The 26,850-nt window shown below is 42.4% G+C and overlaps 1 protein-coding gene across 7 annotated transcripts in view; it reads left to right on the forward strand.

Annotated features, from left to right (window-relative positions):
* Window positions 1-26,850, forward strand: part of atp8a2 (ATPase phospholipid transporting 8A2) — a 792,435-nt gene that overhangs the window by 456,703 nt on the left and 308,882 nt on the right. For all 7 annotated transcript variants that reach the window (XM_038818743.1, XM_038818747.1, XM_038818746.1 and 4 more), the window contains one exon: window positions 22,087-22,259. In XM_038818743.1, the coding sequence (XP_038674671.1) occupies window positions 22,087-22,259 (173 nt within the window). The remainder of the gene's footprint in view (window positions 1-22,086; window positions 22,260-26,850) is intronic.

Genomic DNA, 26,850 nt, shown 5'->3' on the forward strand with positions numbered 1-26,850 from the left:
TGAGGCATGGTACAATACGTAACTTTAATGTCTGGGACTTTTGCAATCTTCTCTTAGTTCTTTGAACCCTGGTCTCATGATGCCCTTTGTGATTTTAAGCCATCTTAACCCTAGCGTAAATGCAGCTTTAAGATTTCAACTCTGGCGAATCTTTTTCCAAACCACAACTTCCCGGTCTAGCTGAACTACTGAAGTTACACCTTCCACAGTTGCCTGCTGAAAGTTTTCTCTCACACTCACCCTCTCAAGGCAATTGCTTCAGCCGTGGCAATTCTGTCTACAGAGGATTCACTGATCTCTATACTGGAATCTTATGGCAATCCTCAAACTGTGACAAATACTTTAGTAACTAAGACTAGTGCTGTGTTCTTACAGAAACCAACTCTCCAATCTGTGACAAATACCCAAGGGCTGGCAATGTCCTACTCAAACGTTACTTTTCCAGTAAATATCCTGCTTCTGATAAGAGCTCTCTCAGAAGTGTGTTACACACTTGCGTGTACTGGAAGCTCTATATATTAATACATAGGGCCCTGTTCTTTGCAGACAGAAAGAACATGTACACATTGCACCTGTTTCAGCTAAAGCAAATAAGTGACGGCCATTTGCTGACTCATTGCTCGGGGCCATGCCTTTCCAATTGGGATCAAGCTGCCTGGTTTAAATGTGAAACAATTCTTGGCAGTTAACTGCCAGCCACCTGGTACATACTCCGCGGTAATTCCTCTACTAGAGTGTACTTGCACTTTTTTCTCATACAACATAAATTGTTGTTTTCCGTATATAACAGAATTTTTGCGAAGTGTTTTGATGAATGCAAGACAAAAACCTTAGATGTGTCTCTTTCTTTCAGCAATAGACAAGTTCTGTTCTGCCAAATGACTCTTTGTAAATAAGAGAGTTAAATGTACGACTCAAAGATTGATGTGGGAGAAAAGGGTTTAGATTCATGGACATCCAGTAATGCCCAAGGGGGAAAGTGGGAGCTGTGTTATTGGGACAGTCTTCATTGAACCCTGCAGGACCAGTGTTCTGCTGAGTTGTATAACTAGAGTGGTAGAGGAGGCTTTAAACTAAATAGTGGGGACAAGGGAGCAAGTGTGAGAAGATATTATAAATTAAAGAGAAAAAACAAGGCAAAACAGCAAGGTGGCAATAAGGAGAATGAAGGTCAGAGTGTGGCAGGAAAGGACAGAGCATACAAACTGATCAGTGTGCCAGAAAATAAGGCTAGAGGTTACAAAAATAGCAAAAGGACAGAGTTAAAGGCTCTGTATCTAAATGACTACAGCATTCAAAGTAAGGTGAGTTATTGGTCCTCCAATAAAATGTGGGAATTAATAATGGAAGGAAATGGCGCTTGAATTGAATTGAACAGATGTTTTGCACTATAGAAGATACAAATAACACCCCAAGATATTTGTGAATCAAGCAGTAAAAGGAATAGAGGGAAAAGATACTGAGAAAATTATTAAAACTAAAAGCTAACATGGCCCCATATCCCAGTGGACTTCATCCTTGGGGTGGCACAGTGGTTAGTACTGCTACCTCACAGTGCCAGGGACCCAGGTTTGATTCTGACCTCGGGTGACTCTGTGGGGTTTGCACATTCTCCTCGTTTCTGCATCAGATTCCTTTGGGTGCTCCGGTTTCCGCCCACAGTCCAAAGATGTGCAGGTTAGGTGGACTGACCATGCTAAATTGCCCCTTAGTGTCGAAGCGTTAGATGGGCCTCTGGGGATCGGGCAGAGGATTGGGCCTAGGTAGGGTGTTCTTTCAGAGGGCCAGTGCAGGCTCGATGGGCTGAGTGGCTGACTTCTGCACTGTAGGGATTCTATTATACCATTGTATCCTCGGGACTGAAAGGAAATGGCTGCTGTGATAGTAAATACGTTGGTTTTAAATTTTCAAAATTCCCTAGATTCTGGTACGGTCCCATCAGATTAGAAAATGGCAAATGTAACTCCTTTATTCAAGAAAGGGGGGAGACCAAAAGCAGGAAACTGCAGGCCAGTTAGCTTAATATCTATATAATAGGGATTCTGCTGAGATCTGTCATTAAGAAGGTTATAGCTGAGTACTCAGAAAATCTCGATGCAATCAGATGCCGTCAGCATGGTTTTGTGAAAGAGAAATTGCATTTGACTAATTTCTTTTGAATTATTTAAGTAAGAAATTAGTAGCATAGATAAAGCAGAACCTTATATTTCCAGAAAGTACCACATTAAAGGTTGCTACTTGAAGTAAGAACTCATGACGTAGGGGATAACAATTAGAATATACAGGGAGTGATTAGCTAACAGGAAACAGAGTAGGCATTAATGGGTCATTTTCAGGTTGGCAAAATGCAATGAGTGGAGTGCCACAGAGGTCTATGCTAGGGCCTCAACACTTTAAATATATATCACTGATGGGGATGAAGGGGCCAAATGCATAGTAGCTAAATTTTTGGATGTCACACAGATTGGTAGACAAGTAAGTTGTGAAGAGAACATACAGAGTCTGAAAATCAATATGGATTGGTTAAGTGAGTGGGCAAAACTTTGGCCATTGGAGTAGAATGTGGGAAAATGTTAACTTGTCCACTTTGACAGGAAGAATAGCAAAGCAGTATATTATCTATATGGAGAGGGTTCTTTGTGTCCTGGCACATGAATCTCAAAAATGTTAATATGCCAACTTCTTAACAACATATCCCAAGTTTCATGAGTTAACCTAATGACGCATGAAAATTAAGACTTTTCTTCAGAAGCCTATGTACAGTACAATTTAATAACTTAAGCCTTATTCATTACATCAATCTGTTTGACCACATTGTGGGCACGATTCAGTGGCCATGCTGTGCCCGAAAAGCAGCTCACCGCGGCGCAATGTGGCCGTCAAAATTCGGGAGACCCCACTCCTGGGATCTACCCGGCTCGCAACACCTTGCGAGACCTAACACGATCTCGCGAGACATTGCCATGTAAATTCCGCCCATTGTGGATGGGATCACTTTTTAGAAACTCTGCATATTAGAGCGAGACAGATAGTCTCACTTTAATGTGCTGATTCCCAAGGTACCTGACGCATTGGGATCTATCCCCTTCGCCTCGGAGACCTCGGGCGAGTGCTGTTCAGCACTTGTCCCCAACTGTCCTCGACCGAGTGTTGCAGACTGGCACATTCCAAGGTCCAGGACTACGTGCTGAGGGACGCACTCAAGCTTGGGGCAGCTGCCACCAAGTCGCAATGGGGAAAGACCACAGTGTAAGGTCTTACCAACAAATGTACACCGAGGGGTTGGTAACAGTGTAAAACCCCTCGGCCCGGGTCTTCAATACCACAATGTATGAAAGAAGCAAAACAATGTAAATATTTAAGAAAGAACTGTAACTCATTGTAGGATACGTGTGTAACGTTATCCCAATTGAATTGAAGAAAGACAAATGAATGTAACTCGGATGGAAATGCACAGTCAAGACAATTTGAAATGTTCTGTAAATTTTATGATAAATTTTATGAATAAAGTATATTTTTTGAAAAAAAAAACCTGTCCCCACAAACAGGGATCAGACTGAATGGCACTCGGAGTGGGGGGGGAGGGTCACCAGGTGCATGCCCTTTGGGCAGGGTGGTAGTCTGGCACAACTGGTGCCCCCTGGGCAACCTGGCAGTGCCACCTGGGTGCCAGCCTGGCACTGTCACCTGGGTGCCAGCCTGGCACTGTCAAGGTGCCCATGTGACCCTGCCAGCTGGCGGGGCATTTCCAGGGTACCAGGCTGGCACTGCCAAGCTGGCATTTTTGTGTGCTAGCGATCTGGCTAGGGGTGCCTTGCGCGGTCATTGGAGGGAGGAAGCGTGGGGGCATCGGAGATCAGGACGCCATATAAAAATGGAGCCCCGATCTTGCACTACACTGAGGAATTCCACCAAGCAGAGAACCTTGGTGTAGAAAACAAGGCTATATGGGCCTCAGACTCGTTGTGTAATCATGTGCTTCTGGGCGCTGTGAGCACCAGGAAACACACGGCTAAACGTGCTCACTATGGGGCTTTGTTCCCATTTATTTGAATCACTCCCTGTGAATGCTCCTTCTGTGGCTATCAAGTCCCAGAGTGGGTCTTGAGCCTGGAGCTATGGGCTCAAAGGCAGGGCAGCTACCTACTGAGTCTCATGATCTCCCTTGTAGACGTACTAACCCATTAAAAAGTAACCACAAATGTTGTGTGAATTTCCAGCTTTTGTTATGGAATCAGGCAGCGTTTGGCATAATTACTTTAGTTAATGACTTTAGACATGGCATGGCAACTTAAATTGGTTAAAGTGATTTGTCTGGCTTAGCAATGACCAGAAGTGTCAAATTTGGCTCATTGATGAAAAGTCCTGCAGCCTATGGACACTGTCGATGATATATCTATGCTTAACCTATGCTATGGTCGCCTCCTAACTGTTTTACTCTTGGACCCAGATCAGTTTGTTCATCATAAAACATTTCCAAAGTTCTTGCTTAAATTATTTTTTTTTGGCTCTGTTAAACTTTCAACTTTATTTTACCATACTCCTCCTTTTCTCAACATTATTGCTATTTACTCATTGTAATGATATTAAAAGGGTCAGCACGCTGGCACAGTGGATATCACTGCTGCCTCACAGCACCAGGGACCCAGGTTGAATTCTGGCCTTGGGTGTCTATCTGTGTGGAGTTTGCATATTCTCCCCTTGTTTGCGTGAATTTCCTCCCAGTCAAAAGTTGTGCAAGTTACGTGGATGCTAACTTGCCACTTAGTGTCCAAAGGTTAGGTGAGATTATAGGGATAAAATGGGGGAATGGGCTGAGGTGGGGCTCTTTCAAGAGGGCTCAATGGTCTCCTGTTGGGATTCTATGATTTAACATGAAGTTCTTTATGGGGAACTGTTATTTTTACAAAAATGTGCGAGCTTAATGTCAGAAAGGGTGGTGTAAGGAGCATGCACCTACTTATGTTGTCCATTCTGTTCTGCCCTGTGTGGAAGTAACTGATTCAAACCTGCAAAGTAAAATTATTTTAAAAATGAGACAAAATGCAATTGTCTGAAATCTGCTTGACTCATCAATTCGGGCTGCTGCATACCAGTCAGTTGATTAACTATTCAAATCAATATTAAATCAGTTGCCAGAAATAATAATTTCACATTGTAAACAAACAGAAGGGAGTGAAAATATTGAGCTCTTATCTAATATAACTTTCAGAAGAATCAAATCCAGCTCTTGGTTGGCAGCAATGAAAATCTCCTACAGACAGGATCCTCAAATCATATCAAAGCATTTCATTCAAAACACATCTCGTGATAGAAATGCTTAAAAGCTGCAGTGGTCAGTAAGAAAAATGCTAATTATAAAACCCCAATTGTAAGTGAAATGAGAAGAAGGAAATGTAAAAGCACACTTGTTGATACCTCGCACAGTTACATGTTCAGATTTAGCTAGGCAGGACTTAATAAATTTGGCATGCCTGGCAACTACACCATATATATTCCCTTTCTTCTTTTGGCTTTGTAAAATATACCATGTGCAGGTTGCAATTATAAGTTCGTAAGATATAGGAGCAGAATTAGGCCATTTGGCCCATCGAGTCTGCTCCGCCATTCTGTCATGGCTAATATATTCCTCATCTGTTTGCTACAACACTACAGACCAAGAGCTAGATTGCAAAATCAGCCAGCGCTCCTCCTCCCTAGAACACATGGCCAAAGAGCAGGAGTAGGCAATTTAGCCTCCCGAGCCTAAACACCTTCAATGTGATCATTGCTGATCCCATCATGGCATCAACTCCGCTGTCCTGCCCGTTCTCCATAACCTTTCAACCAATTACCAATTAAAAATCTGTCTTTTCCTCCTTAAATTTACTCACTGTCCCTGCATCCACCGCACTCTGTGGTGAATTCCACAGATTCACGACCCTTTGGGGGAAGTAGTTTCTCCTCAAATCTGTTTTAAATTTACAACCTCTTATTCTAAGATCATGACCTCTCATTATAGAATGCCCCATAAGAGGAAGCCCCAGGTCAACTTTATCCATACCGTTTAGCATCTTGTGTGTACTTCGATTTGAACTCCTCTTATTCTTCTAAACTCCAGAGAATGTAGGCCTAAACTTCAATCTCTCCTCATACGATAAAACCCTCATCTCTGGAATAAATCTACTGAACCTCCTCTGAACTGCATCCAATGCCACTACATCTGGGTGGAAATCAGGAATAGTAAGGCGAAAAAGTAACTGATAGGAGTAGTCTATCGGCCACCAAATAGTAACGTTATGGTGGGGCAGGCAATAAACACAGAAATAACTGATGCATGTAGAAATGGTACAGCAGTTATCATGGGGGATTTTAATCTACATGTCGATTGGTTTAACCTGGTCGGTCAAGGCAACCTTGAGGAGGAGTTTAGTTTCCTAGAACAGTATGTAATGGAACCTACGAGGGAACAAAAGCGATCCTAGATCTTGATCTGTGTAATGAGACAGGATTGATTCATGATCTCGTAGTTAGGGATCCTCTTGGAAGGAGCGATCACAATATGGTGGAATTTAAAATACAGATGGAGGGTGAGAAGGTAAAATCAAATACTAGTGTTTTGTGTTTAAAGAAAGGAGATTACAATGGGATGAGAGAAGAACTAGCTAAGGTAGATTGGGAGCAAAGACTTTGTGGTGGAACAGTTGAGGAACAGTGGAGAACCTTCTAAGCGATTTTTCACAGTGCTCAGCAAAGGTTTCTACCAACAAAAAGGAAGGACGGTAGAAAGAGGGAAAATCGACCATGGATATCTAAGGAAATAAGGGAGAGTATCAAATTGAAGGAAAAAACATACAAAGTGGCAAAGATTGGTGGGAGACTAGAGGACTGGGAAATCTTTAGGGGGCAACAGAAAGCTACTAAAAAAGCTATAAAGAAGAGTAAGATAGAGTATGAGAGTAAACTTGCTCAGAATATAAACACAGACAGTAAAAGTTTTTACAAATATATAAAACAAAAAAGAGTGGCTAAGGTAAATATTGGTCCTTTAGAGCAGTGCTTCTCAAACTATCTGATGTGGCATACCGGCAGTTTTTTTTTTCAATGTGCCAGGGACCGGTGAGCGAAACAAGCCAAACCAGTTGGGGGTTCGGGGGGTGGGGATGTGAACTCCCAGAAATTTTTTTGAGATATATCTTAGTGCAGGGGCAATTATATTACATTATATTATATTATTGCAAATATAATGGATATATTTGCAATAATATAATATAATGTAATATAATTGCCCCCCCCCCAAGCATGGGCCGAGGACGCAACCCCCCCCAGCACGGCCCGAGGATGCAACCCCCCCGAAGCATGGCCCGAGGACGCAACCCCCCCCCCCCAGCACGGCCCGAGGATGCAACCCCCCCCCCCCCAGCACGGCCCGAGGACGCAACCCCCCCCAAGCATGGCCCGAGGACGCAACTCCCCCCCCCCCCCCCCAGCACGGCCCGAGGACGCAACCCCCCCCCAGCCCCCAGCACGGCCCGAGGACGCAACCCCCTCCCCAGCACGGCCCGAGGACGCAACCCCCTCCCCCAGCACGGCCCGAGGACGCAACCCCCTCCCCCAGCCCGCCCCGAGGACGCAACCTCCCCCCCCCCAGCACGGCCCGAGGACGCAACCCCCAGCACGGCCCGAGGACGCAACCCCCTCCCCCAGCACGGCCCGAGGACGCAACCCCCTCCCCCAGCACGGCCCGAGGACGCAACCCCCTCCCCCAGCACGACCCGAGGACGCAACCTCCCCCCCCCCAGCACGGCCCGAGGACGCAACCCCCAGCACGGCCCGAGGACGCAAACCCCCCCCCCCCGCCCGCCCCGCTCAGCACGAGGACGGAACCTTGGAACGCCCCAGCTCCAGCTCAGCACTCACCTTTGCGCAAGTGTGAAAGTGTTTCTTTTCTGGGAGTACTCCACGTACCGGCAGACGATCGTTCGCGTACCGGCACCGGTACGCGTACCACACTTTGAGAAGCACTGCTTTAGAGGATGAGAAGGGATTTTTAATAATGGGAGATGAGGAAATGGCTGAGGAACTGAACAGGTTTTTTGGGTCGGTCTTCACAGTGGAAGACACAAATAACATGCCAGTGACTGATAGAAATGAGGATATGACAGGAGAGGACCTTGAGAGGATTGCTATCACTAAGGAGGTAGTGATGGGCAAGCTAATGGGGCTAAAGGTAGACAAGTCTCCTGGCCCTGATGGAATGCATCCCAGAGTGCTAAAAGAGATGGCTAGGGAAATTGCAGATGCACTAGTGATGATTTACTAAAATTCACTAGACTCTGGGGTGGTCCTGGTGGATTGGAAATTACCAAACGTGACACCACTGTTTAAAAAAGGAGGTCGGCAGAGAGCGGGAAATTATAGGCCAGTGAGCTTAACTTCGGTAGTAGGGAAAATGCTGGAATCTATCATCAAGGAAGAAACAGCGAGGCATCTGGATAGAAATTGTCCCATTGGGCAGATGCAGCATGGGTTCATGAAGAGCAGGTCGTGCCTAACTAATTTAGTGGAATTTTTTGAGGACATTACAAGTGTGGGCCCGTTTTGGGCCCACAATTGTTCACAATTTACATAGATGATTTGGAGTTGGGGACCAAGGGCAATGTGTCCAAGTTTGCAGATGACACTAAGATAAGTGGTAAAGCGAAAAGTGCAGAGGATACTGGAAGTCTGCAGAGGGATTTGGATAGGTTAAGTGAATGGGCTAGGGTCTGGCAGATGGAATACAAATGTTGACAAATGTGAGGTTATCCATTTTGGTAGGAATAACAGCAAACGGGATTATTATTTAAATGATAAAATATTAAAGCATGCTGCTGTGCAGAGAGACCTGGGTGTGCTAGTGCATGAGTCACAGAAAGTTGGTTTACAGGTGCAACAGGTGATTAAGAAGGCAAATGGAATTTTGTCCTTCATTGCTAGAGGGATGGAGTTTAAGACTAGGGAGGTTTTGCTGCAATTGTATAAGGTGTCAGTGAGGCCACACCTGGAGTATTGTGTTCAGTTTTGGTTTCCTTACTTGAGAAAGGACGTACTGGCACTGGAGCGTGTGCAGAGGAGATTCACTACGTTAATCCCAGAGCTGATGGGGTTGGATTACGAGGAGAGGTTGAGTAGACTGGGACTGTACTCGTTGGAATTTAGAAGGATGAGGGGGGATCTTATAGAAACATATAAAATTATGAAGGGAATAGATAGGATAGATGCGGGCAGGTTGTTTCCACTGGCGGGTGAAAGCAGAACTAGGGGGCATAGCCTCAAAATAAGGGGAAGTAGATTTAGGACTGAGTTTAGGAGGAACTTCTTCACCCAAAGGGTTGTGAATCTATGGAATTCCTTGCCCAGTGAAGCAGTTGAGGCTCCTTCATTAAATGTTTTTAAGGTAAAGATAGATAATTTTTTGAAGAATAAAGGGATTAAAGGTTATGGTGTTGGGGCCGGAAAGTGGAGCTGAGTCCACAAAATATCAGCCATGATCTCGTTGAATGGTGGAGCAGGCGCGAGGGGCCAGAGGGCCTACTCCTGCTCCTAGTTCTTATGTTCTTATCTTTCCTCAACTAAGGGGACCAAAACTGGGCACAATACTCCAGGTGGGGTCTTACCAAAGCCTTGTATAGTTGCAACAATACTTTCTTACCTTTATCCTCAATTCCTTTTGCTATGAATGCCAACATTCCATTTGCTGTCCTTATTATCTGCTGTACCTGCATGCTTGTTTTCTGTGGCTCATGCACAAAGACACCCAGATCCCTATGCATCGGAGCACCCCGAAGTATCTCCCTATTTAGATAATAAGTTGTATTTCCATCTTTTTTGACCAAAATGCATGACCTCACACTTATCCACGTTTAACTCCATCTGCCACATTTTGGCCCCACTGTATATCCATTTGTAAGGTTCTTATTTTCTCATTGTAACTTACTGTCCCACTATTTTTGTGTCATCTGTGAATTTGACGAGAGATCCTTCTAACCCTGTATCCAAGGCATAAATATAGATGGTAAATAGCTGGGGCCCAAGTATTGAACCCTGTGCCACCCCGCTAGTTGCAACTTGCCATCCAGAAAAAGTCGCATTTATCCCGACCATCTGTTTTCTGTCCGTCAGCCAGTCTTCTATCCAAGCTAATAAGTTACCCCTTATCCCATGTGATCTCACCTTGTGAATTAACCTTCTGGGCGGCACTTTATCAAGACTTTCCGGAAGTCCAGATCTACAGGATTCCCATCAACCATTTTGTTTGTTACACCTTTGAAGAACTCAAGCAAATTAGTCAAACATGATTTGCCCTTCATAAAACCATGCTGACTCTGATGGATAGCTCTTTGGCTTTCCAAATGTCCTGATATTATGTCCTTAATAATTGATTCCAACAATTTTGCAACAACAGATGTCAAACTAACTGGTCTGTAATTTCCCACATTCTGCTTCTCTCCCTTTTTGAATAAGGGCGTTACTTTAGCATTTTTCCAATCCACTGGAATCTTTCCCGTGTCGAGGAAATTTTGGAATATTATAACCAATGGATTCACTATCTCTGCAGCCACTTCCTTTAACTCCCTCGGATGTAGGCCATCAAGCCTGTCTTCCCTCAATCCCAAGAATTTTGTGAATTCTGTTTCCCTATTGATGCTAATTGTTCCAAGTTCCACCCTTTCTATCACCTTTGAATTTCCAGTTCCGAAAGGAATGGTACTAGTGTCCTTCGCCATGAAAACTAAGGCAAATTTATTGATTTGGCATCTTTGCCATTTCTATATTCCCCAGTATTAACTCACTGGTTTCATTTTCCAACGGGTCAACGTTCACCTTAGCGACTCTCTTCCCTTTTATGCACCTTTAGAAGCTTCTGTTATCCTTTTTGATATTCTGTCCTAGTTTTTTTGTGTAATTTACCTTGGCTCTTTTTATCATCCCTTTGTTTATGTTTGAAAGTTTCCCAATCTTCCAGCCTGCCACTGGCCTTTGCAATATGATATAACTTAGTTTTGGTCTTTATAATGTCCTTGAGACCCTTGTTTAGCCATAGATGTTTTTTACCCCTCCTACCTTCTTCCTCACTGGGATATATTTTAGTTGTGAGGATTTGAGTATCTCCTTAAACAACTGCCACAGCTCATCAGCTGTCCTTTTAGCCTTCCTGCCCCACCTATACGGGTCAAATCTGTCCTTAAGCCAATGCAATTTCCCTTCTTTAATTTCAGACCGCTAGTGAGGGACCCCACTTTCTCATCCCCAAACTTTTCTTGCATGCCCCCAATATTTCCTGGTTTATACTGTGCCCCACTGTAGAACTACTGTTTGGGAACCTAAGGATTATTCCTACCAAGGACTTCAGAATGCCTAGATCCACTGCAATTCGCATACCGTTGTAACCAGTCCACAACAGATACCATCTTCCGGGCCCTACACTCATCCCTGTAGCATCTCGGCAACAAGGACTCCTACATCAGACCCCTATTTATTGACTACAGTTTTGCCTTCAACACCATAATCCCAGCCAAGCTCATATCAAAACTCTAAAACCTAGGCCTTGGCTCCTCATTGCATCTGGAGCCTTGATTTCCTGACCCATAGACCACAATCAGTAAGGATAAGCAACATGACAGTCCTCAATACCATGGTCCTGCAAGGCTGCGTACTTAGCCCCCTACTATACTCCCGAAACACACGACTGCGTGGCAAAATGTGGCTCCAAATCCATCTACAAGTTTGCTGACGAGACGACCGTAGTGGGCTGGATCTCAAACAACGATGAGACAGAACAACGATGAGACAGAGGTAGGTAGAGACGCCATTGGAATGGTATAACGACAACAATCTTTCCCTCAATGTGAGCAAAACTAAAGAGCTGGTCATTGGTTTCAGGAAGCAAAGTACTGTACACACCCCATTTTGTATGAATAGGGCCGAGGTGGAGATGGTTGACAGCTTCAAATTCCTAGGTGTGCGCATCTGCTCTGGTCCACCCACGTCGACGCTATGACCTAGAAAGCACAGCAGCGCCTATACTTTCTCAGAAAAATAAGGAAATTCGGCATGTCCACATTGACTCTTACCAACTTTTACAGATGCACCATAGAAAGCATCCTATCTGGCTGTATCACAGCCTGGTATTGCAACTGCTCAGTCCAAGACTGTAAGAAAGTACAGAGAGTCGTGAACGCTGCCCAGTCCATCACACGAAACTGCCTCGCATCCATTGACTTTGTATGCATCCCCCATTGCCTTGGGAAAGCGGGCAGCATAATCAAAGACCCCTCCCCCCCTGCTTATTCACTCTTACAACTTCTTCCATCAGGCAGCTAAAAGTCTGTTTTTGAATCTGTTAGTGCGTGAATCTGTTACTCCACCACCACTGCATGTTGTTATATGTGCAGCTCCTCACCCATCGAGGTGAGTTGATCACTGTGTTGCGATAAGGCCTCTTCCACACCCTTCAGTTTCTCACCCTGCTCCTGCACCTCGGCCGATGTCCTCAACACCACTGCCTTCACCGGGGCAATCGCCTCCTCCACCAGCACCTTCAGTGCTGCCATCATCTCCTTCCTCATCATCGCCATGGATTTTGAGAACTGTTTTTCAAGTTCCACAACCATCACCTTGGTCACCTTTTCTGCCGTGAACAATGCAGCCCCACCCAGTGACTCAGCCTCCGCCCTCCTTCCAGTTGCTGAGCCGATCCTTCCACTCAACATTGATCCTTCATTCGCCCCCTTCTTCATGGCAGCTTTCCTTTAGGTTTTGGACATCTTTCTTCCTTATGTCCTCCTGCACTTATTTTTTTAAAAATTCAGAATACCCAATTCATTTTTTTTTCCAATTAAGGGCCAGTCCACCTACCCTGCACATCTTTTGGGTTGTGGGGGCGAAACCCACGCAAACACTTGGAGAATGTGCAAACTCCACACGGAAAGTGGCCCAGAGCCGGGATCGAACCTGGGACCTCGGCGCCGTGAGGCAGCAGTGCTAACCACTATGCCACTGTGCTGCTCCTCCTGCACTTAGTTAACCAAAAATTGCCCCTGGGACCGGGCATTAAATTCCAAAAAATTGAGCAGGAGTATCCAACGTGCGTCCATCTCCTACATGCCGCCACTAGAAGTGACTCACCAAGGCTCCTTAATAGCACCTTCCAAGATCGTGACCGCTACCATCTGGAAGGATGAGAGCAGCAGAAGCATGGGGAGCACCACCACCAAGAAGTTCCGCTCCAAGTCATACAGCATCATGACTTCGAACTATATCACCATTCCTTCAGTGTCTCTGGGTCAAAATCTTACAACTCCCTTCCTAGCGCTGTGGGTGCACCTATGCCACAGGGACTACAGTGGTCCAAGAAGAGCATCGCGCCACCACCTTGTCACAGGCAGTTGGGGAAAAACAATAAATCCTGGCCTCGCCAGTAATGGCCAAACCCTGTGAAAGAGCAAATAGATAAACACACTATCCAAGATCTGACTGTCTGAAAGTAGGCCATTTTTATGTTACTTCAAAGTGAAGGAACGAAGAGGCCATTCTCTGGCTGATCGCGAAGGACGAACAAAAGTAGACCATTTCACACTGCAAGCTGTTCCTGTTGTTCAGTAAAATCATGGTTGATCTGCGGCCTAACTCCATGTATCTCTGCCTTTGTTTCATCTTGATACTTTTGGTGAACAAAAATCCATCAATCTTAGATTTAAAATTAACAGTGATCTTACATGAATTGCCTTTTTTGGAAGAGAGTTTCAAATTTCTCATTCCCTTTGTGTGTCGAATTGTTTCCTGATTTCATTTCTTAAAGGTCTGGCTCTAATTTTCAGACCTCACTGGCTTGCCCTGGATTCCCCAGCTAGCAGAAATAGTTTCTTTCAATCTTATCTATTCCCCTTACTATCTTGAAATTTTTGACCAAGTCACCCTTTAACCGCCTAAATGCTAGGTTTCTAAATTCCAAACCGAGATTGAGAATTTGTTCCCTGCAATTTAACTCATGGAGACCAGGCATCATTTTGGGAATTCTACACTGCACTTCTTCCAAGGTCAATATATCTTTCCTGAACTGTGGCACTCCGAACTGCTCACAATATTGCAGGCTGCTCTGATGCTGTATAATTGTGGCATTCTAATACTAGGAGAGGGAAGATGGTTGGGTTTCTGAAGAGGAAATTGATATTAAAAGTAATTTAAAGTAAAAGTAAACAATTTATTTCCTTGGAAGTGCCTTAATGATTTTTCAGTAATTATAGTTGGAAATTAACTCGTCTAGTCTACACAAAGTAAATAAAGTTGGACAGCTGCTGATTTATCTCCGAAAAGGTTGCTTGTAAACCTGTATTGTGATACCACTATCCACCCGTGACCAAAATGCTAATCAAAAACGCCAGTCGCTTACATTTTTAAATACAACACTGATACTTCGCAAGAAATCCAGAGCCTTAAAACAGTGACCTGGAATTAGATGCTTTCCAGTATAATAATCAGCATGGCATGACCTTGTATGACAAAAGCAGAGGCAGATGTTGCATATGACTGATGTACATGGAGCTCACATTTTACAACTAAGAATCCATAAATGTCAAGCAGTTAGTTCAACTGACAAGACAAAAAGAAAATGTGTCTGGCTTAATTTGTTGTCTAAAGGTCATAGATCAGTAAGCTACTGTAGCTGCAATAACAGGAGAAAAAGAAACAGTGGTAGATTTGCTGTTGAAGCATTAAATTGAAGATCTTCAGCTATTGACATTTATGGAAATACAGGCTGACACTTTTAGTCGCTGAAACCACCAATTAAAGTTTTTAAGCTGTGTGCAAAGTGAGGCAAAATGCATGGCTGCTAATGAGAGTTGCTTTCAATTATTCCTCATTTCACATGCAGCTGTAAGATTGACCAATAAACTTCAGTTATCTTCAAAGTCCTTTTTTGAGATCCTCAAGATGCAGCTAAATTCTTTGCAATATCACCCCCCCCCCCCCCCCCCCCCCCCCCCCCCCCCCCCCCCCCCCCCACCCTGCGTGGACTATAATTCCAAGCAGTTCACAAATACCTGCACTCAAAGGCCAACTCATTTTCAGGCTTGCCCCGATTGTCATGCTGTCCCACTTCACACCACCAGAACAAAACATCTCGTCCAGTCACCAATGAATAGCCTCTCAGACATTAACAGCTGAACTTGTCATAATAATTTCTACAGTTCCTGATTGTAACTGCATGCATATTTCACTCTTGACATACTTCATTTGTAGTCCAAAAAATACGCACAATCCTAGCCATCTATTGGCGAATTCAGAGTTGGGTCTACTGCTTCTGTGGAATCTAATGGGAATTTAGAAATTCTTTTGAAGATGAATTATAAATGGTTTTGTGCTTGAATCAAGGTGTTTGGAGGCAAGTACACTCGAGTGAAATTGAGGTGTACAATGTAGGTTTGATCTCAGGTTAGGGATCAGTTGACATCTTTACATTCAAATATGATGAGTCCAGAACCTGTGACTTTCTTTGTCCATGTGCAACATCAATTTATAAATTTTTGTCAGAATAATACATTTGTATGGGATCGATATTTAGGATATTCCGCTGATTGATTATTTCAAGATCTGATTTTTCTATTTTAATGGAGTCCAAAGCAGTTTCTTTATTGTTGCCTTGAGGTCTAAGTTCTATTGTTTGTTTCAGTTTTCAACTATTTCTGGGAGTTTTAGCAGGTTCCTTTCCATCTGGTTGTCACAAAGTGAAAAGTGTTAATAGTAAAGCTTTCAAAATACCAGAGATTCCATGCTGTTTTGGTGTCACAGATGTGAATCAATTTGATTGATGGCAAAAAGAATAGGCCCTCTTGCTCATGAGTGATATTCTGTCAACTGTGCAGGAGTGATGATAAATCCATTTGTGTATGTGTATGTTTAGCTGAATAACTCTGGAAACAGTTAATTTGTATACGTTTTTAAAGAAGATGTGGGGGACAATTTACTGTTTACAAAAGTGTTCTAACAGAGTTTTATGCCCCTACTACTAAACACTTGGACAACCACGAATAAAACCTGCCAGAGGCTTGAAATTGAATTGTGCTTCAGTTCTGACTGAACAGTACTCAGTGTACTGTTTAATGCAAAACCACTAATGGTGATTAATCATCTAGTGTCTGGAGGCTCTATTCCACTGCTTATATTTTATTTAGCTGTTTAGTCCCAGAACAGAGAGAACAAAAACTGTTTTCATATTTAATTGTGAACCGAGAGATCTATCCAGCAACCATGGTTAGATGTTTTTTTCACTGCTAATAAAATGTTGGTGTTAATATGGAGCTATACCGAACCACTGTGACTGTAGTAATCCAGGACTTTGGAAGGTGAGAAAATGTAAACTTCATGTCATTACATGATTACTTACAGAGCTTTGGGGTGCAGCCTGCAGCTAAGACCACCCACAACACTTGGACTGTAGGCTGTTCTGATTAGCTAATTGCAAAGGGGCCACGTTCCAATGGACAGATTCACAATGGTAAATCTTTTGTTCCTACCTTGTACTGTAGGGATTTAATTGATTTAAACAGTACACAGAAATTCACAATTCTTTTAACATGGATGCATTTGTCAGCTGTTGACTTAGGAATTGCAATTTCTCTGGTTTGTTGAAATATCCTTTGTGATCATTGTGTATAATAAAGCTGACAAGAGATTTTCTTTTATTTTTGAATTGATGTGACAGGAGGTGCCCTACAAATATTTATCAGAACAAATATCCCATTCCACATGTCTGTATCATTTGCAGAAAATACCACAAAATTGGAATGTGAACTAGTGAACAGTTACTGTCATTTTTACATGTCTTATTTTATTTACGTTTTATTTTGTTCCTTTTTGAAAAGTATTTAATTCCTGATCAGGCTCTTTCCCTTTGCTCTGGGACTAAACAGCTAAATAAAATATAAGGTTGTTGAAGACAATTTCGGAGTGTCACTGGCAGGGTCTGGAAGATCAACCTGTCCTCTCAGAGAATGTAAGACAGATTGGGGTTGCTCTTCTCCAAGTTTACCTCCTTTTCTCCCATTGAAGTATCACTATACAAGACTTTGAGAACATGGATAAAATCAGGGGATCTACATTTAAGAGTGAAGAACCACCTCACAGTAAACTTCACATTGCACTTCTCTCTTACAGGCCAGGGAGAAATCTTATAGTCCCAAATGGAACTGGAAGGCCCACCTTCTGTTAGTCAGAATAAAATGGGCAAATGGTCTATGCGCTGTGGAAGGAAAGGGATTGAATTACTCCTCATGGTTCCACTTTTGTGCCTGTCTATGCATTCTCACTTCCTGACTCGAACCAAGTTGTTCCATCTTGGATTACCATTACTGAAACCATCAGTTAACCCATCTATTTCCTCGCCCTGCCTCCAACTTGGGTACTCATTTTAGTGGCACTAGGAGCTTCAAATCCTACATCCAGCTTATCACAAAGAATATCGACTTATACCTCTTTTCCCCATCTTACCAGCATTGCCGCCAAAACCTTCACTGATTCTGGATTGACTTTTTCAGCATCTTCCTTTTAGGGCTCCTGAGTTCTACGTTATTTCACTTCCACTGCTCCAGAGATCCATTGTCTGCATAAAATCCAGCTTATCTAATCTATTTTTGCTGATTAGCTTTATTCCTCAAAACATGAAATTCCTGTTCTCGCCTTCAGATCCTTCCACATTTCTCCCTAACTTCCTTCTCCAGCCTTATGTCTGTGATTTTTATTCTTCCATGAGACGTGAGCTTCGCTGGCAAGGTCAGCATTTGTTTCCCATCCCTAATTGCCCTTGAGACTGTGGTGGTGAGCCACTTTCTCTTTTTTCCCAACTTTGGTCTGTCATGTATCTCTCACTTTGACATACCTACCAGAGCCATCAGCCTTCTTCCCTTCAAACTCTGGAGCTCCCTCCTTAAAATCTCCTGTTGTCATGCCTCCATGCTCCCCACCTTCAGAAGAGTGCAAAAAGCCAAATTCTCTGACATAGCCTTCAACTGCCTCGCCTACTCCTGGTCACTCCCAATCCCCAGATATGAAAGTTTGCAATGTTTCATTATGTTTCATTATGTTAAAGGAAGTATAGAAATATTTAAAATCACTGACAAGTTTTTTTATTATTTCATGTTTTAGAGTAAATGAGCAATAGTTCGTGAATGAAGAAAAGATTGAATGCATTTCAAGAGAATGCATTGGTTTGTTTTTCTGTGGTTATTAATATAAAAATAGAAGCTAAGAGGACAGTTGGGAAAAGTTGGATATTGAAAATGCATACTCTGGAGTTTTACTTCATTACCTTTGGATCAGGAAATATTTATACAGAACCTTCCATAAAGGAGACTAAATGTGTGGAGTAGAATTCACAACCATAGATCTCAGCTACATGGAAATACAAACTTGATTAATACAATCTTATTATATCCTAGTATGGATAGTATCCGTATCCTACCATGCACAATAACAGGCAGTTTGTTGTTGAAAGAAACACCAAATTGACAAAATAAAAGCATAGTGATGATCTTTCAAATGGTAAAGCTCAAAGTGAATCCAATTAGTCTTCGAGTCCTCCCCCTCCATAACTGATGAGGGCAACACAAAGGTTGCCACCCCTCTTGGCACAAAGTCTCAATTATTACAGTCAGAACTTAATTTTTGGCCGATCCAGCTGCTTCTTAACAAGAGACTTGGCGATCACCATACCTCAAAAATACTATGGCCAAAAGTAACTTTAATGGACGATTTAAACATGAAACACTTTTTGCTTTTTTTAAAATTTAGAGTACCCAATTATTTTTTCCAATTCAGGGGCAATGTGGTGTGGCCAATTCACCTAACATGCACATCTTTTTGGGTTGTGGGGGTGAGATCCATGCAGACATGGGGAGAATGTGCAAACTCCACACGGACAGTGACCTGCGCCACCGTGCCACCCACATTTTGCTTATTTAATAGAACTTAAGAGAAAGGCAATTATAAAAAACCCTTTTTTTTAAAATGGCAGATTATTATTTTGATAATGCAAGATATTATTCTTGCCCAATTTATGCTTCAGGGAGGAAGTATAGAGATGACATTTTAAACTGAGGTAATTGTGTAAAAGGTACAAGTTATGACTATTAAATTTAGCTATGACTGAGCTATCAAATGAACAATATCAGAGATTGTCATGAAGTGTTTTGTGCTGGATGTTCTATTAAGAGTTTGCACTCCCTCAGCAGCTAAGGACCTTTGTGTTCTAACCGCTACTCTAGCCAGATGCATGATGTCCAGGAAAAAAACCTGAAATATTTCAGTTGTCTTCATTAATTGTAGCTTCCAATTTATATCTCCTCTACTGCTTGCACTTTGTAAGTAGGACCTTTCTTAATTCATCTCCTTTTTAAGTTGAATTCTGGTTGGTTCCAGGTGTTCCCTATTATATCAGTTTCCATGCACTTACTGGTAGGTTTACCTTGGTCTACAGGTACCCTGTTTCTCCAACACAAAATTAGCGTTTGTACCGTTTGGCCTTGTATATATTTTTTACTGTTTTAATAAAAATATATGGTCTACAGGTCTGTCAATTAATTATCTTTGGAGGCCTTCCAAGGTCAGATGTGGGGCAGGGTGCAACTTTCATCTCACTAGCGTAAACCTGGTTGAAAGAGCATGGCTGGAAAACAAATGGTCAGCATAATTTGAATAAATTGAACAGACTCATGCACAGTTAATAGTGCGACTGTAGCACATGCCTGACAACATTTGGATGGAGGCTGACTAGTAGGAATTGAAGAGAAATATTCCGGCTTATTTAGTGTGCCAGTTTCTATACTGATTACGCTGTTTTCAAATACAGCAAAGAAGCCCCAGCCTTTTACAATTTAAAATCCTCAGATGCTGAGAGCAACACAGGATATATTGCAGGAATTCCTTGTGCTCAGCAATAATATTTTTGAATATTTTACTCATCTGTCCATGTGGTGGAGGACTTGCTTTGCCCAAAATGGATTGAAATTTTTGCAGGTGGAAGAGGAGCCAGGAACCTTGTATAAACTGGTTTCCCACAAATGCTGTCCACGAACATTAATTCATCTCACCAAAGACAGGATATTTAGTTCCCAGACTCAGGCAGTGAGTTCTGAGACCTGATTCGGGAGCCCATACAGAAAATGCACAGCTCTGTTCAGTTTCTGTTGATGGGCGGTGGCACAGTGATTAGCACTGCTGCCTCACAGCACCAGTGACCTGGGTTCAATTCGGGCCTTGGGTGACTAGACATTCTCTCTGTGTCAGCGTGGATTTCCTCCAGGTGCTGCGGTTACCTCCACTGTCCAAAGATGTGCAGGTTAGCTGAATTGTCCTTTAGTGTCCAAAGATGTGTAGGTTATGTACGGTTAAGAGGATAGGGTGGGGAGTGAGCCTAGGTAGAATGCTCTTTCAGAGGGTCAGTGCAGACTCGATGGGCCAAATGGTCTCCTGCACGATAGGGATTCTATCGTTCAATTCTATTGTTCCATGGTTCTGTTTAGGCAAAAGGAACTTGAGAGGCAGCGTTGGTAAAAATATAACTTCTGATAAACCAAAATACTTACTTTTGCTGTTGAAGGTTTTAATTTTATTACTTAATTTTTTTTTTAAATGTGTAAAAAGCCTTAGATTCCAAGTTTACTAAATTTATTTCCCTGTTCCTTCAGAATGCTACTTATTAATCTGTGTAGTATAAAGTAAATTGAGATTTTGTTAATGTGTTAATCAGTCACCTATCCGTGACGGGAACATCATCTTTTTTTTATCTGGAGCTGAAGAGTCAATGTAATGTCTTTGAAGTCTCATTAGCCACTCGAAGTTTTGTTACATAGTAGCTGTGAGAAGTACAACAGAGGTTTACTTATTCGTATTTAACTTCCTGTTTTCTGTCACGTATTTACATAGTATTTCATTGTGTCTTGGGGCAAGTGTTTCACATGCAGCAAACCATTTGATGTGCAGACACTGTTGGTGTGTTGGCAGACATAGCAATCATTATATGAACAGCAATATCCCACAAATAGCAATGCAATGTGTGACCAGTTAATTAATCTCTGTTTGATCGTGTTGGTTGAAGAAGGAATGTTGTTGAGGACACCACAGAACTCCCTGCTTGTCTTTAAATGGTATTATTGGATATTTAACACTCAACCTGAAATGCCGGGATGGATTAAACGGATGGAATATAATCCAGCCTATTGCACTTGGAACAATGCCGGCTGGGCACACTTACTAACTGAAGAGGACCTACGTCAGACCCCAGCAATGGCAAAACGTCTCCCGCTTAAGATAGAGGGCTGGCAGGCGCTGACGTGGGAATTCCAGCCTATGTTGGGGCTGCCGACGAGGCCTATTACTGCTGAACCAATTACAATTCAGTGGTGGCTTAGGGAATACTGGGAGCCACGTGAGTTTCCCATCCCTCCCAAAGGTTACCCAGCGGGTTGGTTTGCCACTGACCTGCCAGAGAAGGCTTCCCTCATTATCAGCACTCAATGCCAATTCGAGGGACCCAGCATTGTGGGGGGTGGGGTGTGAAGGTGGCTAATCTCGAACAATCAAACTACCCAGGTTTGCTGCCAGGCAAACTTCAGAACTGTTCACACAAGCCTCTTAATTTTATATTAAACAGTCCCAGAGCATCATAATCTTATAAACTTCAGTTGTAATAAGGTTTACAATTTTGCTCCAAGACTGAGTGCAAGCAAATTTTGATTTCAGATTGAATAGCATTCAGAGGAGCCAGTGTTCAGACCTGTAAGAATGGTAAACATTTAGACTAGAGTACACACTTCCGAATTACCCCCTCTAGAACCCAAACATGGTTCAAAGATAACTATGACTTATTTGTCTTATTTTTAACTACTAAATGCACATTAAATCTCCAAGTTATGGCTCAACATGTTTCTTTTATTTTGTGGAGGTTAGGCTGTTTGTTACTTGCTTTCACTTCGGAGTATAGAAGCAGGAACAAAAATGGATGTGATGATCATGGATCAGGAAAAATGTTGGTCAGGATTGTTCATGATACATTTGTTTATTTTTTAGGCAACCAGGGAAACACTTACTCACCATTGTGAGGACCTCGGTGAGTCCTTGAACAAAGAGAACGAACTTGCCCTAGTTATAGATGGCCACACATTGAAATACGCACTATCCTTTGAAGTCCGTCGCTCGTTTTTAGATCTGGCTTTGTCTTGTAAAGCTGTCATCTGCTGCAGGTAAGAATACTGACTACATTGACAATATGACTTCAGGATTTTTTTTAGATTTATTCTTTGGTTATGGATCTCAGTAGCAAGGTAGTATTTATTGCCCATTCCTCGTTGCCATAAGGGCATCAAGAGTCAATTAGCATAGTATGTGACAAGAGCCGTTTCACATCCAGAGCAGGTAGTGAACCAATTGGCTTTTTCTGACAACTTGCCAACTTTTGAAAAGATGTGATATAGTGAAAGTCATAGTAAAACATTTTAACATGTCCTATGCATATGATTGCACTGTGCTGAAGATGTGATGATGAATATATTCCTCGTTCCAGCCCTTTCTAAACATTGTCACATGCTTTTTCATATACACAGTCCCTTTTGAGGAAATGAATTTCTCTTGAAAATTTCACACTGTCCCCTATTACTAATGCAAGATCAGTAGATACTTATTTGTGTTCAAGGTGATCATAATTTTGTTACATTGATTGTAGCAATAAAGTGTTTCCACAGTGCTATGGTGTGGAAGAATTTGTTTAGCATTTAATGCAGTGAAAGAAACCTAAGTCCAGTGGTATCAATCATGCCAATTTTGAGGGCTTCGGCAATATGTATCTAGGATACCCTACTCGTTATATTAAAAGGATATGGTTTCTGAATGGATAGATTAGGTTGAACCTTTGTGTTGTCTTAATGTGTGCAGGGCAGATTCCTGATACTTGTGCAGCCAATCTTCCTGGCATTTCAGCAAAATAGGTGGATATGCATGTCTGAAAGTTTAAATAATAATATGAGGCACTAAAATTACTTTTAATGCTAATACCTTGACATTCAAATGCCGTTCTGTTGATTCCAGGTATCTCTAACTGGGGAATTCATCCTATTTCTTTTAAATAGGTTGGATTAACTGGGTTTCTGTGCATAAAGACTGAAGTTCTACGCAAAAATTAGTAGAGAATTTGATATGCTTTTTTTCAGTAACATGTGATAAAAATCCAAATTTGCTCATACCATATGTAAACGTTTTAATTACTCTTATGTGAACATGTTGGCATGGTCAAGCTGACCGACTCAAAATCGTAACATTAGCTGCTGCTGGAAATGTTTGACTCTGCTGTAGTTATTGTGTTGAGGTAAACATTGCTTTGATGGATCAGTTTATAGTAGTTGTGTTTGATTGCTATTTTTTGTTGGTGAGACAATGCGTGCTTGGGTATGAGTATATGTTGTTAATGCTTTGTTTTTAAAGCAGGCTGATGCAGCTCCACATTGTACTTGCTATCTATAGAGTTGAGACTTATGTGGTTGACCCATCTTACTCAGATTTCTGTAGCAGAGGTAGAGTTCATTATTGGGAATTGCTTTTTGTTAATTTACATTGGGGGCATCACTGGTATTTCCATATTCCCTGCATATTCTGTTTGACACTGGTGACAAGAGATTTTGGATTGTCGCTGGGTATTTGGAATTCTGTTTCTATCTCACAAAAGCAGAAGGCTGCATAATTAATGAATGAAAATAGCAAATGTCTAATGAAAGCATTCCTCATGAGTGTTTTAGCTTGCATTATTTTACTCTTTCTCACTTGTGGGCAGATGTCTCTCAGTGGTTTACAGAATATGCACTGAACAGAAAAAAGCTCAAAAAGCATGAAAGATAACAGTAGAGGCAAAAACAATGAGTCTTTTTAGAAATTATTTTATGGTGAAATTTAAGGTAATACAGTCTTTCTGGGTGGATGAATTAAGATCAGCTGAATGGCCTGTCTCATCAAAAAAGACCAACATCCATATTGTTCACTTTCTGTCATCCTGACAATTGCATGATACAATTATAAGGAATTGTTGATTAATCTCAGCAATCCATCTCTATCTCTTGGTGTACAGCAGACCCCAAAACAACGAAAGGAAAACCATAGTGCAGGAGAACTTTGGGAACCATAGATCCTAACTCACCTGTTATGCCCAACCATAGCACACTTACCATGTCATATTTCAAACCACTCATATGCTGAATCCCAAAATTTTATTTCCTGAAATAAATCTTCTGTTGCACAAATGAGAATATTCGAGGAGAATGGCAAGGTTGCAAGCACGCGTCATAGTTTTTAACTCACCAGCAAGACCTTAGTGTTTTGTGACAGTGCTCAGAGTACAATGCCAAGCTCCAAGTAAGTTAAGAGGGACGAAAGGCTGCACATCAGGAGGTAGGAGGGAAATCTGAATGAGTTCGGAGTGAGTTTTTTCAGCTAAGGATGACGTTGATCGGGAACAGATAAAGGAGACTTTTAATGCCTATGTTGGAGCATCTTAACTCTGCTCTATGCGCCAAACAAATTATATTTATCCCCACCCCACTTTTTCTGAATTTATTTTTAAGGCATTAGCCGCTCCTTCAGTACCTCCTATAAGTGATAGTTCTTAATACTTTAATTTAAATAGTTACTGTCAGCAGTTTACTGAGAATAACAGCCAAGTCTGGCATTGTACTTCAACTTCATACCTCAGCCTTTGTCCAGCATGAGTTGTCATGTGAAGATCACTGGCTTGACATCAACAAAATGTTTCCAAGAGCGGAGGGTTCAACTGCAAACTCGTGATTTGTATAGCTCTGCTATTCACATTCCAGTACACAGTTCCAATGAGCCATCAGTGAAGTCAAGTATGTGTCTTTCCTTTTGAAACACTTCAATTTAAATTTAGTCAAAATATTAAATTTATGAAATGAACACTTTACAGAGGCATTGGATAATCATGAATGGTTGTGGAGTTATCTGCTTGGCTGGACATATTCCGCAAATCATCAGTATAAGTGATGTCATGAAAAGTCGGTGTCGTGGCACGAGTGGATTCTAGGTTTATGAGTTGGCTGGATGAACATAGAAAATCCAAATCATGCCCATCTCTCTTACTGCCCTCGATGTGCAATAATTATGGGGGGCTGAGAGATATTGGAAGCATCAGTGACAATCAAATCTCATTCTCAACTGAGCTGCTCCGTGCCCTCTCATGACCGTATCCAGTCGCTACTCTCACTCTTTATGTCAAGTTCTGGCATTTCGCTTGACAAGTCATGTCACTGGCCCATCCCCCTATCCCTGGTTCCACCTGGGAGTTGAGGGTCTGCTCTCCACCCAACTCCTTACTGCCTGCTGTGGAGGAATGGAGAATCTCCATTTACCAGCTAGTGGTGCGGGACCCTCCATTTTGATTTTAGGGGTTATGATGCTTTTAGGCCAAATGGACCAAACTTATGACATCAATTAAATATTGTTTTAAATTCTCTCCGAAAGTTTTCTTTGACCGCCAAGAGATCAGTGCTAATTCCAAGAGACTCCCAACCATTCTGGTGGGGTTGGCCACCCAAAATAGCCAGCACAGATTTGTAAGAAGAAAGTCATGCTTCAGTAATTCAAATTTTCTGAGCAAACCAGATTGTATAGGTAAGGGTAAACTCATGAGCATTGAGGCACATGGAGTTAAAAGGAATGTAGCCTAATAGCTGAAAATTATTTGAAAGCTTGTTTCCTCTCATGGATAAAGAGACATAAGTTGAGGATTATTACCAAAAGAACAAAGAGAGGAAATTAGAATTTTTAACAAATGGACAAAATTTCATGCCCTTCTTGTGGTGAGTTTGATGACATTTAGTGAGGCATTTAATCAGGCAGGAGAATGATGGGGTGACGACATGCTATGCCACTGGCTCCTTTCTCACCTTCGCCCTGATTAAGCCCATGGATGGCACAATTGAAGCTTTTAAGGGCTTCAAACCACCTTTGATGGGTGTAGGGCTCACCATGCAAGATGTATGACAAGCAAGCCCATGCTTGCAGACTCCTGGGGAGGCCCTTCATTCAAAAGCACTCGGTGCCTGATCAAGGGACCCAGCATCAGAAGCGGGTGACAGCTGAGGGCCCCTCAAAGCTAATGCCAGCCCTTGCTGCCGCTTCTGTTCTCCTTGACCCCTACCTCAATACTCGCTTGTGGACCATCCATGGACAATACTAGGCCACGGATGGGCAACAGGTACCCTTTCCTTGCTAGCCCCGCTGTTCAATCGAGCTGCCAGGCTCTAATTGGCAGACAGCTCTCGACAGGCAGGACCTCTGCTCATAGTGTCCTCAGTGTAGGAAAGGCCTGTCAATGTCCAGCTAAATTCTCGAGTCACACTTAATTTTGGTAGTCTTTCCCTGAAAGTGATGGCACAGGTTCTCCCCAACTTTCCAACTGGTGGAAAAAACCCTATTGCCTCCAGTAAATACCACCCAATATTTTTGAGTGGGTATTGAGACATGGAATATATTGTTTTGAAAGCAATTTAGATAAATATTTGCTGAGCAACTATATAGAGAAAATATAAGGTGCTGCAATTAAAGTAGATGGCTTCAGTTGATGATTTTGCAGTGGCTGCAGCTTACAAACATAGAAAATAGGAAGAGGAGTAGGCTATTCGGTCCTTTGAGCCTGCTCCATCACTCAATATGATTATGGCTGATCCTCTATCTCTACGCCATACTCCTGCACACTCCCCATACTCCTTGACGCCTTTCGAGTCTCAAAATCTATTTATTTCCTTCCTGACTTGGCCTCCACAGCCTCCTGTG

This window comes from Scyliorhinus canicula, chromosome 14 (genome assembly GCF_902713615.1).
Source record: "Scyliorhinus canicula chromosome 14, sScyCan1.1, whole genome shotgun sequence".
NCBI classification, from domain to species: Eukaryota; Metazoa; Chordata; class Chondrichthyes; order Carcharhiniformes; family Scyliorhinidae; genus Scyliorhinus; species Scyliorhinus canicula.